Source organism: Anopheles cruzii, chromosome 3 (genome assembly GCF_943734635.1).
Source record: "Anopheles cruzii chromosome 3, idAnoCruzAS_RS32_06, whole genome shotgun sequence".
NCBI lineage: Eukaryota > Metazoa > Arthropoda > Insecta > Diptera > Culicidae > Anopheles > Anopheles cruzii.
In genome coordinates this window covers 17435999-17454615 of record NC_069145.1, presented here as the reverse complement: position 1 = coordinate 17454615, position 18617 = coordinate 17435999, and the positions used below count along the sequence as shown (strand labels likewise).

At 52.0% G+C, this 18617-nt stretch overlaps 2 protein-coding genes across 2 annotated transcripts; one reads left to right on the top strand and one right to left on the bottom strand.

Moving 5' to 3' along the window:
• Positions 1 to 1326: 1326 nt before the first annotated feature.
• On the bottom strand, positions 1327 to 17234 carry LOC128272357 (GTPase-activating Rap/Ran-GAP domain-like protein 3). The gene is made up of 13 exons (XM_053010149.1): positions 17074 to 17234; positions 14733 to 14802; positions 10469 to 10555; positions 9458 to 9539; positions 9069 to 9187; positions 7249 to 7480; positions 7068 to 7166; positions 6791 to 6894; positions 6479 to 6596; positions 5815 to 5924; positions 4049 to 4201; positions 2685 to 3600; positions 1327 to 2624 (listed from the first exon to the last, which is right to left on the bottom strand). The coding sequence occupies exons 1-13, from the start codon at positions 17232 to 17234 to the stop codon at positions 1327 to 1329; spliced, it is 3549 nt and encodes a 1182-aa protein (XP_052866109.1).
• Positions 12957 to 14286, top strand: LOC128272358 (uncharacterized). Its single transcript, XM_053010150.1, has 2 exons — positions 12957 to 13712; positions 13798 to 14286. Exons 1-2 carry the CDS (start codon positions 13127 to 13129, stop codon positions 13902 to 13904), a joined length of 693 nt encoding a protein of 230 aa, XP_052866110.1. The 5' UTR covers positions 12957 to 13126; the 3' UTR covers positions 13905 to 14286.
• Positions 17235 to 18617: the final 1383 nt, after the last annotated feature.

Sequence of the window (18617 nt, the reverse complement as noted above, 5' to 3'; positions counted from 1 at the left end):
GATTTAATGAATGCCTAGGTAATGCTTGATAGTTGTCCTACGATGGTTCGGATAACACCGGACAGGTGAAACAGAAAATTGGTGCAGACAGCCGTGTTGAGTTTGTAGGACGAGCAAACAACTGGATGGCTGGGTTCCTGTTATTATTGTTTTGGGACTGTGTATATTTATATTCTCTCAATCTGATGGCAACTAGAATAATGTGTGAGCACTGATTCAATCTGTTACTGTCCCGCAAACCGTTTTGCCTTATTGGTTAATAGTCCTGTACCGTCTCACTTAGTGAAGACGACGTTCTGTAGGAACCACCGCAAACCAGTAGCGTGTTCCGACAGCTAATAATGATAATGTTGGTTTGAGGGACGCAACAATGACTCAGTACGGTATGCTATGTGTATATCATTTAACGTTCTATTAAATACTATCTGTGGTGGATTAAAACGAAACTACGCGCCGGCTCTGGGTACCGCTGGTTAGCCTACCCAACAATTCCTCTCCGATTTGTGCAGCTGCATATTACCCTTTTCTAACGATGGTCCGAAAGCCGGTTCGGAAGCCCATCATGAATAAGGACTGGTTGAAATCCGGTCATGGTTCGAATGCGGTGCGTGCGAGATGGATGCGATCAATTCAGGGGGCTCAATTGAACTGATCCTTTCGGGTGTGGCCGAGATCCGAACCCCATCCGAACCATAAACGATTTCGTTAACACGGGACGAAACAGTGGGGCTTCTTAAATATCTGTATTTTGATTCGCCTTCGCTGCGGGAAATACGTAACCATGAAAGCATGGCTTACCGAATGGCTTGCGAACGGGTTGCTGGACCCAGGCTCGGGCTCGCGAAGGCTGCGAATGAAAGTGCGTGCGTTTAGCGTTTTTCTCTGTAGAAACCTGAATGAAGTTCTGGACATTTCGGGGGCAACAATAGTGTTCCACACGATTTAATAGGCTACCAACTACCACTCGCACCACGCTCAAACTCCAACGGGTTCTATGCTTGGCAATTTCCAACTATACTACACATTCATCAGTCACCGCGTCGGAACCACTGCCACGTTCCGGACGTGGCACGAGAGACGACTCTATGAAACCATTTTAATTTTGTAATGGGTTTGGGCCAGCTCAGGTTGGTTCTTCAACAAACCATTCTGTCCTCACACAGGACCTGTTCGTTCTGTGGCAGCTAGAAGAGTCGCTTGTCTTGTCGATAGAGTGTGTGTATGAGTGTGTGGCTATCGACCAACTTTTTATGTAACAACGGGATGTGGATAATGGGCGTATTTGTGCAATTTAGGACCGCCACCAAGATCGCACCAGTAAGCGGCTTACAGGGGCGTCAGTACGGAGTTGCGCAGATCGTCCTGCTCGAGCTTGTCCTTCATGCTCAGCTCCTGCAGATCCTGCTGGATCTGGTCGAAGATGCTCATCCCGGGCAGCGTGCCGCCGCCACCGTCGGTCGCATCCCCTGCGGCTGCGGTCGCGCTCGGATCCGGATCATCACCCGGCGAAAGTCCTTCTTCATCCTCTTCGTTCGAGGACTGCAGCTGCCGCACCCGTTCCTGGGCGCTCTCGCTGGGCCGCGTGACGACGGCCGCCGCGATGGCCGCGCTCGGGTGCATCTTCGTCGCGATGGCCGTCGGTTTCTTGCCTGGCTCGTTGCTCGGGTAGTGGTAGTGGTGCGACTGGACGTGCGTTCCGGTGAGGTTCGTCAGCGGGATCCGGTAGATCCGAAGGGGCTTACTGTTGGAGCCGTTCGAGGGCGATGTTTCACCGTCGGCCGGGCCCGATTTGCCCAGGTTGAGCGTTGGCTGCCGGATGAAGGACTTACGCGTCGGCGAGCTGGGCGAGGTGCCCTTCACGATGGTGCTGTTGCGGGGCGAGTTGGGTGGCACCGAAGCCTCGCCAAAGTGCCGGCACAGGTCCTTCGTGTTCGGTAGCGGCTGGGCACCGAAGTGTTTCGCCAGGTCCTTGCTGCAAGTCGTGGTCGGTATGGAGAACGAGGAACCAGCCTCGCCGTACGAGTTGCTCTTGGACATCGAACGCTTCAGGTCGTCCACGGAGAGGGTCGCTTCTTTCGCCTTGCCACCGCCACCGACATCCGCTTCCGGTTTGGGGTTTTGCAACGATTTCGCCCGCTGTATCTGTGGCGCTGCGAGTGAGCTGGCTCCGCTGGCCGCTGTCTCCTTGGTGGCATCACTCGGATCCGCTTCGGCCACGGTCGCCGACGGGGAAGCATCCTCATCGGAGCTCAGCCGGCTGCGGCCAGGGCTCCCGCCGGACGAATCGTCCCCGGGCGCCACGCGACTCTCCTCGATCCGCGGCTTGCTCATCTGCTCGTGGTCCTCCGCGTCGAAACCGCGCAGTTTGGCACCTTTGGGAATGAACTCGGGAGCGGTAGTGACGAAGAAGATGTCCTTCTTCGAGGTGACCAGCTGCAGCTCGGCCATCGTCACGGTGTGCACCAGGTTCCCGTTCACCAGCAACCGGATCTCCATCGTGTCCGGCGTGAACGCGATGATGTACGGAAAGGCGCATACCACCGACGACGGTGGCGTATTGAACTGGAAGTCGAACTCGGTGCTGTTGTTGCACTCCTCCGACAGCTTCTGAAAGTGGCATGTATCTGGAAGAAAACGAAGGGTCAGACGAGTTGATCGGAACTACGGTAATGTCGGCCACTTACGGTTATAACACAGTAGGATCTCCGTGTCCTGCCCATCGTACAGGTCGAGGGCCGCCACCAGGTGGGTCTGGGAACGCTTCAGCGTGTCGGTCTCGTGGAGCTTCGTGGCGTGCCCGCTCAGCTCGGAAACGATCTCGAAGTGGTGCCGGTACCCGACACAGATCAGCAGGCCCGCATTCGGACACGAGCCCTCCAGAATGGTCATGATCGTCGGCGAGTCGTGCAGGTGTATCTCCTTCAGAAACAGGAACCCCTCGACCGTGTCATTGTCGCTGTTCGGGCACCACGAGGTCCAGGCCGCCGTGTGCTTCCACTGGTAGATGAGCAGCTTCCGTCCGACGGCCACGGCCATCCGAAGGTGCGCTTCACCGGCCCGCGAGATCGCGTACATGTGACAGCCGCGGGTCTTCTCGATCCGGCGCTCCTTCACGTCGACCCGCGAACGCTGCACGAGCCGCTCGTCCGTGAACTCGTTCAACCGGAACACGTGTATCCGGTGGCCGTCCTTCTGTACCGCAGAGCCCCCCCGGACCAGCATGATGCCGTGGTCTTCCACCACGTTCATCTGCCGCACGCAGAGCGTCTTGTCGAACACGGTCCGGTGCGTTTGGTCCTCCTTGATCAGATATGTACCCTCGTCCGAGGCGAGAAACAGCTGGTCCTGACCCCAGCTGTCGCCGACCAGATCATTCCGCGGCTGAAACGTCGGATAGAAGCACTGCGGTTCCCACGGTGGCCGCTTGAACACCGTGCCCGCCGACGCTATGCTCGTCGGGGCGTCCCCGCGCACGATCGCCTCCAGCTTCAGGGCCTGGCCGATGCGCACAAACTCCACCTGCCGTGCGTCTTCCTTCAGCTTTGATGTGCGCGGCACATCATACAGCACCTCCGAGAAGGCCCTCCGGTTAAGCATATTCTGTTGGGCGTGAAAAAGAGAGAGAGAGAGAGAGAGAGAGAGAGAGAGAGAGAGAGAGAGAGAGAGAAAAGCGTTATTAATTACACATGGATCAGCGGGCTAAGAGATTACGCTTCCGGCCACAGATTCCGGCGAAAGATTCTTCCTGGACGGAAGAAGATTAGTATTTTCCCGTGCACATCGAAAATGAGACGCAATAGTGGGACGTAGGGCGGGCGAACTGATGGCAAAGAGCACCGTATGGTCGTTCGGTTTTATGGCCCAAACTAAGACAATCATTTATCTTTTCTGCCGTTCTTTTTCGACCCACCCGACACCCGTGCGGACCGTCCTGGTCCTGGGAAGCGATATTACACTCCATTGCCGCAGCGCGGCCAGGTGCGTAATAATCACACGAGGAAAACTCACAAACACATACACACACACAGAAAGAGCGTCCCGGACTTACCATTTTATTGTCGTGTACGTACTCTTCGTACAAGTCCTTGATCAGCATCTCGAGCGTCCGTTCACGCTTCCGGGCGAAGGTTGGCGTCTGGAAGGTGGCCTTCTCGCCGTTGATCAGCTTCACCAGCAGAAAGTCCCGGAAGACGGCCGGATCCTGGCGTTGTTGTGGTGGCGAGCAGGAAAAACACATTTTCAGTTGATTACTATTCACTTGGACCCGAATTTCGAACTCGCTTTAATGTGCGTGCGGCTGGAAGCTTGGAACTGGAAGCTTTATTAGGGGGGGGTCCTAGATAGCTTGCTGTGAGTTACGCAAGGAAAATCATCAATCATGGCATCATTTGGCAGGCCTGACCTGCTTCTGTCGTAGCAGATTTCGCTTTCAAACGGATTCGTTGTGGGCCTTCTACGCTCGTAAAGGTGAATGAGCAAACTGTCTGTCCACTACTTCAGAAGGAAGGGTCTGCTGTTAAGCTATTCCATCACTTTAATGTACAATTTTGAAGCAGCCAATCACATTCGGTCTGCATTTTCGGTCGTAGTTTACGTACATTGAAACAGTAGCCTGAATATTGAACATTAATGTACCAAGGACGAGAACTGAGGCGGAACTGTTCCATTCATCCTTCCAAAATTGTCGACTCAACTACCCACTTCATCCAAAATGGGACACCATTATTGCGGGTCCGCTACTGGATGACTGTGGGTTTTCAATTTTCGACAAACCCCCAACAAAATGTTACTATTTAAAGTTCACGGTCCGAAACAGTCAACGTGGCGTTATTGCAATTTTGCTAATTCAACGTGTATCGTTAACGCTAGTTGTGCCAATGCCCGGTCCGGTGGCAATAATGGCGAGTGCAACAATGTTCATCACAATTGGATTACCCGGAACACGCCAGTTAGCCATTACGATGCGAACAACGGCCACCGCCCGTACGCCTTCCGGTTCCGGTGGGGTGCCGGAGAAAGGTCCCCGACTTTGTCGCGGACGAACTTTTCTACTTTGTGACAACCGGTCGGGGGGGCAGGTTTCACTATCCGGATTAGTCACTAGACGTACATGAATATGCATTGTATCGCCGTTGGCACGATTCCGGCGAATTCTCCAGACGCTGGCTCCAGATTGCAGCCATATGTTGGTTCGCCGTCTTGGTGGCTGAGGCTCTTAGTTTTTATGTGCTTCGTAAACCATTCAGCGGCGGCTATAATCCTCACTAATCCATAAGCAAACCACAATCTGGGCGCGTGAGCGACGTGAATCTGGAGCGGGAAGGTTCGGCCCCCGAGGTTCGGGTTGGAAACGTCCTTGAATTCGTCCCATTTCGGAGGTGCGGCGTGAACGAAGGACTACGCCCTGTAACCGACCTACGACATCGCGCCAACACGCTGCTGCCGCTGGTGTCAGTCAATTTATTGAGGAAGCGGCACGCGGCGCAACTTCCGCCGTACAGGGTTTGGCGCTCGAAAAGTGTTCACTTTTCTCACCCCTGCTGGACTCGCCCAACGTTCACACTTTTACGCCGTGAGCAGGATGCGAGTAGAAACGGTCAATCAACACAACAATGAGATTTGGATTCTACCCAATTAAGGCACCGTTAAAAGGCCGACCACACAAAAAGCACACCGTCAGGTGGCGAGCAGTGTGTCCTCACGTGGACCGACGGCGTGACAGGTGAGTGGTTCGTGACACGCCATCATTTTCGGGGCCCTGTTTCGGAGAAAGGTGCGAAATGGTCCTCCTTCGGGATGGAGCACCGTACCTACCTCGAACTCGGGCGGGTTGGGTAACGTTGGTCCGAACGGGGGAACCGTCTCGTCGCAGTACACGGCCAGCCGGTAGCGTGTCCCTCGTCTCGTCACCACGGCGAAAACATCTAAAGCGCGAAGTGAGGGAAGAAGAAAAAAAGGTAATCAACAGAACGGTCCTTTGAACGTACCGGACGTAGGTGTGTGATCCGGTTGAGTGAAAATGATTTATTACTAGATGCGCGATGTGACACGACCAGATTGACCCACGGGACCCGACTAATGAAATTGTAGAGAGAACTGACCACCTTTAACCTACGTGAGCCCATTATGGTCTAATATGCGACATGTTAAACAATTCAATCGTCGAAAGAACTGCGATTGAGTGTGTGAGTTAAGAAAAGGTTTATTTTCGCCTGTTTATGGGTCACGTCATTACTAGTTTCTGACTGTTTAATGTGTGTTCTATACTATCTACAGTTTCAGAACTAAAATCACCAAAGAACTGAAGAACTAACGATAGAATCGAGATTTTTGTAAAGAAAAAGTCGACAAATTTCATCGAATCTCAGCGATTGTTGGGGCATTCGGTAACAGAATCAAATCAAAGAGAACATCACCGAGAGGCGAATGCGACCCATGTTTGTGATTAGGAACCTCATAATGTCATGACGATACTTACGTGTAAATTGACTCTTTACGTTATTTGGAATAAACTCCGTCGTCTCCTCGCTCCCGGCTTCTTCGTCGATGAAGATGATGTTGACAATGTCATTCCCGATATGTCGCTTGCGCTCCACCTTTGGAATTGGAAACCGAACGGACGGACGCCATGGGAAATTAACAATCACGGTAATGGAACGGTAACGACCGACAGGTAAGCTCTACAAAGTACCACCACCATTCCGAACCGCCAACCGATCCGAAATCGATCGTCTTATCGTGCGGCCACTGGCGGCCGCGCATAAATTAGCCGCGGCCGCCGCCAACTCACCTGCTGCCGATTATCTCTGCTGAAGGGCAGCAGCGTCGATACGTGGAACATAATTTCGTGTCCTTCGTACAGCGTGTAGACCGAGTACTTTCCCGTCATGTCTCCTGGAAGCCGAAACCGAGGGGGGTCGATAGACAGGTTAGTTGGTTGGTGGGGTTTATCGCTCGCTCGGGTTAATTTTAGATACCGAACTGCGTACACGCCCGTTATTATTAGCTCAAACAACGAAAAGAAAAAGCCCGAAAAAACGATTAACACTTTCGTTGGCGTCACCTACCTTTAACGTCCAGCCCACCGCGGTACCGTTCCCATTCTTTTAGGCGTATTCTTTCGCCCAGCAGGGCCAGGAAATCGTCAAACTCCGCACTTCCGGTTTCTGTGGGGCCACGGATTTTGGAAAAAGAAAAGGAAAATGTAAGAAGGTGTACCAAAAATTGCCCAGACGCATCCCAACCAACCATTGCTCAGCATCTCGTCGTCCATCTTCTGGCCCGCCTTCATGTAAACGACCCCGAATTTGAAGTTCACCGAGCCCTCCTGCTCCTCGAGCAGCAGTAGGTCCTTCTGTATGTCGGCCGAGAAGATTTCCTTCGGTGATTTGTTCGCGTCCATGAGCGTGAAGTTGGACAGGATCTGCTTCACCGTCAGCTTCTGCTGAGGGTTGTAGGGCAGCGCCAGCTTTTGTGCACCCTAGGGGAAAGACACGACGCTGGCATTATTAGCATGAACCAACCCAACGTGATAACCGTGATATGTTTCCCAGACGCTACCCACGGCCAGCCGCCGGAGTACGCCATCCGCAAATGTTTCTGCTCCATGTTCTAAGCCCACGCTCCCCACGGATCGGTCGCCACTTTACATTCCTCGTGACGTCACGGAGAACCATCGCAAACGTGCCATGTGTGTGTGTGTGTGTTGAACATAACCGCTTACACGGCACGCTGCGGACGGAAACATCAAAGTGAGTGAAAGATTTGGAAAATTACTCTTCTATTCGCTGTTTTTCTTCTGCCTGTTTTCTTTTGGCGGCGCGATACAGCAAAATCGTATCCTTGATACTTGAACCGGGCTTGGGTGGTTGGGAATTTTAACAGACTTCGAGTGCCCTACTTAGCACCCGGGAAGCCCCGGTTTTTAGGGTGTACCTTTGGGACTCGGGCTCTGCAGCAAACGGGTTCCCTTTGGACAATCCATACAAATCAATAAATGTCAGCTCGACACGAGTTTGCTTTTGCTGAAAGTGTGGTTCTCAGCATTCCATCCCTGCGAGTGGCCGGTTCTGTTACATGTTTATGCTCCTTCCTTCATTACCATTTTGTGTGAATGACTTTACAGCATCATATTCGGTTTCTAAATACGTCCAAACTTGCGACGCATTAAATTGTTGGCCAAAGAAAATAACGCTGGTGACAGTAAAAAGGCTTGATATCTGTGAAGCACGTGTCGTATGGGCCCCTGGAGACTTTTGGCGCCGATCGATTGACAAATTTTCACCTTTGCCTCTTCAAACAATGGGCTAAAAATAGACGAAGATCTACGACTGCTACCGCTGGGGACGTACGCCATCGCCCAACTAACGTGCCGTGCGTCCTTTTAGCCGTGGCCACCTTAGAGTGGTTCGTTGTCTTCAGACACGCACCGGGAACAAAGCCTGCGGCCTGCGTACCTACTGTATCCATCGGCACATCCATTTTCAATTTGCCAACCCTCGGGAACCGCTGGCGGCCGGAAACCGACATCGACAAATCGTCCGTAAAACGAGCCGGCTCCAAACCGAAACGAATGGCACGAAACTTTCAATGGCCGGAACATCAACGTTCGGACATTTATCTCGTCGCCGGTAGAACCACGTGGGCCGGAAGCGTCCTAAGACCCGTCCCCAATTCCCTTTATCTTCCTAGGGTGGTCACCTGAGGCCAGCGCGAGGGCAAGGTTAGTACGTCAACGTCAAATGGGATCTTTCCCGCCTGGCTTGGCTTGGCCGCCCGGGTCCAGAAATGCTGACACCGGAGACAGCGAAAATAATGGTGGGCGCATTGGATTTTATTATGTTCTCCGCTCTTGAGGGACACTCGGGGCACATTTAATTAGTCTCTGTGGGTCGGCAAAAGGCCGCGAAATATTCCATCGGTTGAACGTTGAGGGCGTAGAAGATTGGTGAACGCTCTGGTGAACTTTGAAGGATTATGCACGCCACAGTGCCCCTTCTGGGAGATATGTCTTCTTTAACCACGATAGCGAAGTGTAAAATGTAATAAAGGGTGCAGGCTGTAGTTACCTGCTTCCGGAACAGCATGACCCGATACAGCGGCATACACTTGCTGCCCGAGTCCTGCGACACGATCGACAGAAAGTATGGATTCTTCTCCGAGTCGATGCCGACGTAGTTCTGGTGCACTGCGGAAAGGAACGGTAAAGCACAATGCGGCGAAGTTATTGAAGGAGTTTTCCACTAGCCAACCATATTGTGTCGTAAAATGTTTCATCGGAAACGTATAACGAGAACGAAGTGAATTAAACTGTTAGGTAAGAGGACCTCCGAAGGCCTTCCACGAAACAGACCCGGCCCGCCAGGAAGTGCAGCTGTCAGGTGCAAGGCTATATAAAAATAAAATCAACAAACCAGCCGTTGAGCACGGCGAGTGATAAAAATGGCGTCTTACTTACACTTTCCGAGAAAATACTTGAAGTACCATCGCGTTTGATGTTCCGGATTCTCGAGAATGGGTATGCTGGGTGAACCGAATACCTTTTTTCCGGCCAGCAAACGTCAGCAGAGCACCACCACGGTTCGTAGTACGTAGCGTTTTAGGGAGAAAGAAGAAAAAAAAAGGGAAAACTTTCAATGAGCGTCTCGCTCGACGGACGTCTCCCCGAAGCCCCGAAGCAGCGGGAACCGTGGCTCAAAGTTCTCCTTGCTGTTTTGTTTTACATCAAAATAAGCATAAGCACCATGCGAAAGTATTGAAAAGCGATAAAAACGTGGGGCGTAAATTGGAATTTTCGGTCGACCCGCTGTCGCTGGCGCTCTTCGCAGTGATTTAAGGAACCACCGAGTGGCACCGGAGCCACTGAAGTTGGAGGTTGAAGGTTCGGCAGAAGGGATCGAATCGCGTTCGGGGCCGTTGCTTCCGGGAAACTTGTCATTCTTTTCGACTTTAAAATTGCCGGCGATGCTCTTTTTTCGATGCCCTTCTTGGGTTCCGGGTTCCGCCACGCAAGCGGCAACGTAATTCATTCCAATTTCCGACAAAGTTTTCAAGAAAATTGATCTTCGTGCCGAGATTATTATTGACTGAAGGCAAATAGAGAAGGAAAAGCCAATTTAATACACGAGAAGGGGCGTACGTTCTCGAGTGCTGCCCAAGTGTGTAAGACGATTGTGTAATGATGTCGGAGCGGAGGCACACGGTGGAAAAGTTACCACCGCAGTCGGTAAGACTCGTCCATGTAATCGTTTGACAGGAATCGGCGATGCAATTTGTTGTAATGGTGTAAATCTGCAGCAATGTTCTAAAGTAAGACTTGCAACACAACACAGTGGAGTGCCCGTTTGTTGAACAAAACAATTCATGGATAAATTCGAAAAATAAAATGTTGATTCGCTAACCAAACGCTAGACGCTACAAATGGGAAAGCTTATTATGGGCGGTAAAATCTACGGTCAACGCTACGTACCTCATCCTTTTCGGCTAGCGATTCTCCGTTCTCTAGGCGAAACCGACGACAGTTGGGATCGAGTCCGTCAATTTCCGACTGCGGCAGCTGCACGGGCGAGTCGACACGGGAAACAAACCGGAAACGGAGAAACAAATCAGAAACTGATGCCGTGATCCGAGGCCCGAGGGAAGGCCCTCAAGCATGCTGCCAGCGCTGGTTGTGCCAGCGACGAAGTACGTTCGTCGTCGTGTGTCTTCAAACCAAACCAAGCCATAAACCGCCAGAGCCGGGGCCGAGGATATAGGTCTATTCCGGTGTCGCGTGGTTATGCCCTGCCCAGCGCCCAGATGAGAGCTTGAGATAGGGCGCGGCCGTTGTGGTGAATAATTAAAAACCATTGTCCTGCTCGGCGGTGTACTCGGCTTCAGCAATTATGACGTACGATTGCGCTCCACCGAGCTTAGGTGCTACGCGGGCGCACTATTCCTATCAGGACCTGCGCTGCGCCCATAAAGAACGTTTAAATCTCCTTTGTCATCATTTCTTTTGCTTCACGCGGCCCACGGAACAGTAGTGTAGCAGCGGACCAAAGTTCTGCTGCTGCTGCTGCTGCTGCTGCCGCTCGAAGCAACGCCAAGGACACGGCCTGCCACCCGAGGGCTGTGGGCCACGAAATGTATAATTCATTACGAAAAGATTGGCCCATTCGCTATGGTAATTTGGTGTGTCAAACAAGATGACACCTTAGCGCCGGAGCGTTGCCACTGGGTCACAGCGCAAAGAGTCGGCTCCACGTGGTACTTCCGGGGCAGATCACACCGAACGCGTGTTCCAATTTCAAATGGCTACCCATCAATAATGGGTGAAGGTTGCGCCAGCTGCGAGCCCGTGAAGTACCATCCGGCTTCCGATCACTCTGCCGCTGTCTCCGTGCTTTTTCGTGTTCCGATATGCCAGAAATTGATGAAACGCTGTAACGCCACTTCTGCTTGCCTGCCTTTTTCCGAGGCTTGGCTTTGGCGTGGAGTGAAAAAGCTAATGAGAAGCTTTGGATGCGACGGTTCGGCCACTGTTCGGTCTGCTCTGTTCCGTCACCGTACGACACGCTTTTTATTGAAAAATCGACCGACCGAATGTGGAAACGTGTCCTATCGGAGGCGACGGTAGTAAATTCTGTCTTTGTCCTGTCGTGTCAGTCGTGGCAAAGCGGATGGTTAGTAGATGGTACGGCACCGGAACAATCCATTTTCCTCACACAAACGGTTCAATTTTGGAGCACCAATTCAAGTTTTATTGTTTGCAAGACATCGACTTCCCGAATACCTTAGCGGTCACTTTTTGCTGTTATGAAAAATACAATCACTCTACTCGACCCGTTGCAGCCATAGCTCAGTGGTCCTGCGAAGCGAGTTGCAGCGTATGAATTAAACATGAAGCATGACGCGGAGTACCCTGCACACTGTCACAACAAGTGGAACCCCCTCGACCGGGTCTTTGGAGCGTATGATAGCAACTTTGCCCACCCGAGGGATGCGATAAAAGGCATCCAGACATTTCGGCCAAAACTTTCGGTCGCCGATCACAAACCGAAACGACCGGAATGCACGACGGGCCAACGGGTTGACGTTGAGCTAACACTTCTTTTTTGTGAAAAAGTGCTCAAAACAAAAACTCCCTCGCGGAGCATAAACTCGGATGGAATTAAACCGAATAAATGACCACTTTTCGTGCCGTGCACTTTTGTGCCTGTGTTTCCAGTGGATGGTTTTAAAAGTGTTGGACACCTTCCAACAAAGCGCATCCAAAGCTTCGCTATCGTCATTTGCCACCACGATTTTTATGACCCCGGTGAGGGTGATGTTTTTTTTTGTTTTCCATTTTGTCAACAGGTCGTCCCGAGTCGTGATAATTTGATCAACTTTGGCGCCAGCAAGCAATCATTTTCGGTGCATCGCCGGTCAGCATAAAGTGGGCCATTTGTGCCACCGAAAGTAGCCAGAAAGTCATTGGAGAGCCGCGGATCATGGCCGCGGATCATGGCCGCGGAATGTGACTCAATTTTAAAATGTGCCTTAAATTCAATCACTTTCGGTTCCAACGGCGGCACATTTTCGGAGCACTGGGTGCATCCTTGCGCCTTTGAGAGGGGGACAAAAAACAACACAAAGTCGTGCCATCATAAAGAGTTCAGCGACATTCCGGGCACTCCGGGCATGGCCGGCAAGCGGCGACATTGTTGACCGATTAAAATCAATTTTAATTGAAACCATTTAACCCACGGCTCCCACGGCCCCAGTCGCGGGCGCTTCGCGTGGCAACCGTGAATCCGGGAGCGGGGGTTCATGCGAAAAATGGCGCCACCTTATGCCGTCGTGGTCATCGTCGTCGTCGTTCATTGATGCCAATTGATTGACACTCAGCAGCCCGGCCGTGGTCAGGCGTGGGTATAAATATTGCTGGCCCGGCGCGACCGCGGGCAACATTGTATCCGACCGCCGTCGTTGCTGTGTGTCGTTTGCAAATCCCGCGGGTGTGATCGTTTCGCCTTTCGCCTGGTGTGCACTGTGGCGTGTGACTTTTTGGGAGTGCCCCCCTCGTGGAGCTACAGGTTTTGTGAGAGAAAGTCGTTTCAGTGACGGTGAGAAAGTGCCCGCCATCAATCGGCCGTTCGGAGTAATGAAGACGGCAAATGGATCCTTTCACCCGCACCGGGTGGCTCTGTACGTGCTGTGGCTGTGGAGCGTCGTGGCGGTCGTCCGTGCGCACGGCTCGAAGGAATCGCTTGCCGGGGGCGCCAAGTACGACAACCATCTGAACGCCAGCCAAGCGTTCCTGGAACCGGACATGATCTCGGTCAGCCGGTACGACTCGTCGGCCGACGGGGTCCACAGCGATGTGGCCGATTCGCCGTTCGGCAACCACCAGCACCACCACCACCACCACCATCAGTTTAGCTGCCAGGCGTGCCAGTACCGGAACGTGTACGCGATGGCTTCGCTGAAGTCGATCAAGGCGCACTTCCTGATGAAGCTCGGCATCGAGTACACGCCAAACCGGACGCGCTACCCGGAGGTGCCGGAGCGCATCCTGAACAGCTTCCACGACAAGCTGGCGCACCGCCAGTCGCCGGTCAGCCAGCTGAAGGACAGCTTCGACTACCAGGGTGACGAACCGTCCAGCATGCAGGCGGACGAGCCCGAGGAGGCGGAAGATGACTACGATTACTATCAGATCACGAACAAAATCTTCATCCTGCCGAACCGTGAGTAGCAAGCCGGCCACCGGAAGCGCCTACTAATCCGTGCCGCTGTCGGGTCCGCCCGCGTTTGTGATTGATCTATTCGCAGGAACGCTAAACCACACCGCAACCACTCGAATCACCCGCCACCGAACTCTGTTACCTAAACGTTTTAATTACTTTTACGGGGCATTTTCAAAAGAACATTTCTTCTAACCCTAACTCTGCGCGTTGCAGAGTCAGCGACAATTTTCGTCTCTCTTTTCAGCACCCCGGACAACATCGGTTCCGATTTCCATTCCAGGCATTTCACACTACCGGCACTCATCGGCGTTGTAATCAAGATTGATTCCCTTTTCCAGAACCCGGGCCGGGCCAGGGTTCGGGATGCACAACCCATTCGGATCCCTCGGTTCCCTTGCGCCGAGCAAACATTTTCGCCACGGGGCGGGATTTTCCTTGAAGTCCCAATTAATGCGGATTAATTCGTGTAAACGGAGCACGGCCGGGATGCGCAGTTTGTGATAAATGAACATTACGGACCGTTCTCCGGTTTCACGAACGGTCCATTCGGTCCACGGACCACTGGCCGGCCGGCCCACGGTGGACGATGGTCTGTGAACTGTTTGGAGATTGTCTGGATCTCAGCTCGATTTTAAATTTTATGGTCAAGCCAAAGTAGACTCATTTTTTGCCTAATAAAGAGATCGGATAAATCTGACAAAAAACCTGACTGTTTGGCGGTGTTCGTGGAAGGTTAAAACAATGTAAAATCACTAGGATAAAATCCAATGAAAGACACCAATTAGACGAATTGAACGTAATTTGCATTAGGCGACATAAATTGTCCGATCCGGACTATCATTACTTCTTATTGTTGCCTTACTACTAACGACCAGTCAACCGGTCGTAGCGAGTGGCAGCGATCGCGTCGTTTTCGGCTTTTCCACAGTCAACGAGCCAAGTGCCATTCAAATTTAGCGCTCTTTAAACATCTTTCCAGCACGTTTCCAGCACACTTTTGGAATGTTAATTATCACTTACCTGGTCCACCGATCCATAGTGCCGCCTGGAGAAGACACCTCTCCTCGATATGAGTTCGGTGGCGGAAGTGCTGTAAGTGAAAAAAGTAAACCCACGGAAATTAGTATTTTTTGTCACCTTCGGAGCCGGGTGCCGTCCTAGCCGAAGGCAAAAGATGGAATGGTGTTTCGACAACGAAAGAAAAAAACAACGATCATTATAAAGGATCTGCAGAACCGGAGAAATGATGATTCCATCCAACGGCGATGCGACTGCAGCTGCCGGGGTTTTCTCGGGCTCCAATTATCATTAACTAGACTTTGCTGGAATCTGCCGTGCGCTTTTGTGAGCGGAATGCAAACGGTGGCCATCGGCCCGGAATGGGACAGGGCAACGAACAAACTGCGATGCGGCCAGTCCGATGTTCTTTTAATCCCGTTTTGGTGGCGACCATTAATCAGTGTCAACCGTGACCGTCCACACTGCGATGGTCCGTGATTCTTGGCTTTCCTGTCGGTAGTCCGGTAACCTTTGGGTACCTCAAACTGTAGCCACAATAGTGGCTCCCCCTGAAAGAATTTGCTAAACCATTGCATCATCCCATTTTAATTTTCATTTACAGATTTTTTTCTTTTCGATTTTTTCACTAAAAATGTTAAGAAACGAGACAAACTTATCGATTAAACACAGCACACCGGAAGCGTAACCTGTAGCACCGGCAAACATTGTTACATTCGTCTGCAAAACACACTCAACGCCGAACGCCAAGCCGATGTTTCGCCAAGCATCTGTTTATGTAGGCCAACCGCAAACATAAACATCAGCTGGCACGGAACGGAACGAAGAACCGTAATGTGTTTTTGGCGTTTTTCGGCCCCAAACCTAAAACGGGCGGTCGGTCGGCAATCTCTTTTGCGATGACTCGACAGAACCAACCCCGCAGTGAAGGTCGGACCCGAGTCCTGCCGAGGGTTTATGTTGCGGAATCGACACGGTTTGGGATGTGGCTTTATGGTTGAAGGTGGGCAACGCTCGGTAAAGCCGAAAGGAAGATTATGAACTATCGTTGCAGCCGACTCGCCGAGTGCACAACTGGAGTCGACCGATCCCCGGGTGGCTCCTGATTAGGTGCAGCGAAGCGTACCCTGTTTATGGCGTCGAATTCGAGTTCTTTTGGGAGCCACAAAACTCGGTGTTCTTGGGTTTTCTAAATAAAACCCCAGGAGGATGACTTCCCTTTACGGAGCAACTTTTAGCCATCGAGATGCGGTCAAGTGTTGTTATCAAAATGAGCTACCCCCAAACACGTGAAGCACATCGTAATGGCGTCACCGGCTGACTGCGCCATTGCCAGGCGACGGCAGCGGCAGTCACAACGGGAACCGGAAATTAAAACGCTTCTCGTTAATTGCCTTTACGAGATAAAGGCAGCATCATTCTCTCGCGCGTATCCTTGACAGCGCAAAGCGTCTTCGTTTGTTTTGTCAGAACGGGCCTCGAATGGCTTGGCCCGAAATGTGCCACTCACTCGATCGAAATCTTAAGCACCCGTATTCCAAAGTTTCGTCAAGCAAAACCCGTGGCCACACGGGAACACGGGGCCAATTCGGGGATCTCTCGAAATGACGTCTTAACGTAGCAAACCAGGCATACCGATGAACACGGGCGGGGCGCGTGCTGATTCATGCGGAAGGCTGTGTTTTATGCACGGGGATTTACGGCAGTTCGTGTCTGCGCACCGTATGCAGTGTATGCTCGGAGGTCACGTGGCGGATTTTATCGGCACAAAAATAAGGTGCATTACAGCACATAAAACGGGGCAAATAAGCTGGAAGTTGTTGTGGGAAAAAGTTCGTTGTTCGGAACCGAAAAGAGGTTGCCTCCTTGGTTTGCCTACACCTCCGGGCATCTCTCGGGAACGGGCAGCCTGAGCAGCTCAGTCGTTCGTCATTATGTTTTATATTCGTTCGAGTTTCGGAATGTTTTCATAGATAGCGACTTGTTGGAGGAACATTTTAAAAAGGCAACAGCATACCTGACAAGCGGTAAGCATAACTTTAGGCGTTTAAGGCAGGGCAAACTCAGGCATCAGGACTTGCGGTATTGACTGTTATACGTTGCTCTTTTAATAAATGAAATCTCCGACGGGAGGGTAAATAAATTATGATCGTCCGCAAAGTGCGAAGCCGAGTTGTAAGCTGTACGCTCCCCGTAACGCTAATGTGTCATTAATGGGCAAACAACGTGGTACACTATTTACACTATTCCTGTTCCGTACAGGAACCAACATTGTCCCCGACCCCTGGTCCTGGTAGGTCCAGCTGGGTTTTCGCATTAAGCGAGCAGCCGGGAAGCAACTTACATCACGCTCGATGCACGGCGCTGCAGGACCCGCAGTGCACCGATGTCCCGGTGCGGGGCCCTCGGTGGTGGTGTGAACAAACTTTGGCTCCGATCGCGCACAGGATCCGTTTCCCGGTACGCCCGGAAGATGGTGGCTATTTTCAGATTGAAGCACAACATTCTGTCCACTGGTCGAGCTTTCGGCAACGAAGGGTAGCGCCCTTCACCTACGCAAACTCCTCATTACGCGCAGCGGGGACCCACCGCTTGGGACCCCACCGCACGAAACTTTGTAACCGGGAAGTGTCAGCCAAAGCAGCCACCGTCAATCGAGACGCAATCGAAGACTCGCAATTGGTTGTAACTGCGGGAAAGGGGCGACTCCTTGCTGCTGCTGCTGCTGACGTCGTTCGGCCGCTGCTCTCGATTCGACAACAAACTCGATTCCGGATCCGGACACTCACACGTACGCACACACACACACACACTATCCGGTTAACGCTCCCCGGGAGACTGTTTATGGTCGGAAACACTTTGGCGCGGTTGTTGTTTACTTGGAAATTCAATTTCCGTCAACACATCGCTGGGCGGCTGGTCCCACGGACGTCACACGCTCGCTGCGTCACGCTAGGCGTAGGTTCGGCAAACTCATAACCTGGTAACGGTTCACACAGATCATTGGATTAGCAGAGCGGGATCGCCGTCTGGCCCGCACGCCGAGAAGGGTGGCGTGACAAGTGACAGTAAACCATTCTCTTCGACGGCGACCTTCACAGTAACGTCACCGAAAGTAATTGGACCGGGAAGGGAAAACGGGAACAACGGGAAAACTTCAAACCGGGTCGGGATGGGAGCCAAACTTTGCCTCTTCCCATTCAGACTGCCAGCAGTCATCGGAACAGATCCTGAAGTTGTCAACGCCAGCTGCCCAGGCAGGATGGTGCATTTATCGACGGTCGCTTGTATCAATCTCGGTCCGCAGCACGTGTCCCTGTCAAGTTCATGGCGCTCGGTGCGCCAGGGCACTGAGCCCCTGAGTTCTGCTCGTAATTAACTGGGGCGCTTAAATATGCTCTTAACATGCGGCACAAGACTTATGTGGCTGGGATGGGTGGGACACGACTGAGAATCGGTGCGCCCCACGGCAAAGTAATTAATATGCCGAAACGGCTCATTTACGTCGGCCCGGACTCGGCCCGGAATGGGTTTTGGGATTTGAGCCCTTTTCGGAGTGGCCATTTCGTGAAAAGTGCAACCCCGGAGGGACAGCGGTTCTGTAATTGGAAATCTAAACGATGCAATTAATCGAAGCGTTTAATTGCTTCCCGAGAGCGTTACGGGGGACGGGGCGAGTGGCCTTTGAAATGCAATTGGAAAACGGACCTCGCGGAAGGATTAGTTTATGGTTTCGCCATTCGAGAACGGGTTTGGGACCAACGTTTTTTAGCAAATGGGCACATTAAGAGGAAGCCAAATGGGTTCGAATAAAGACGCTACACGCACATGTTGCCCAGTTGCTGTTAAAGTTTAATAAAAATTGCTATTAATGGGTCCCAACCATGC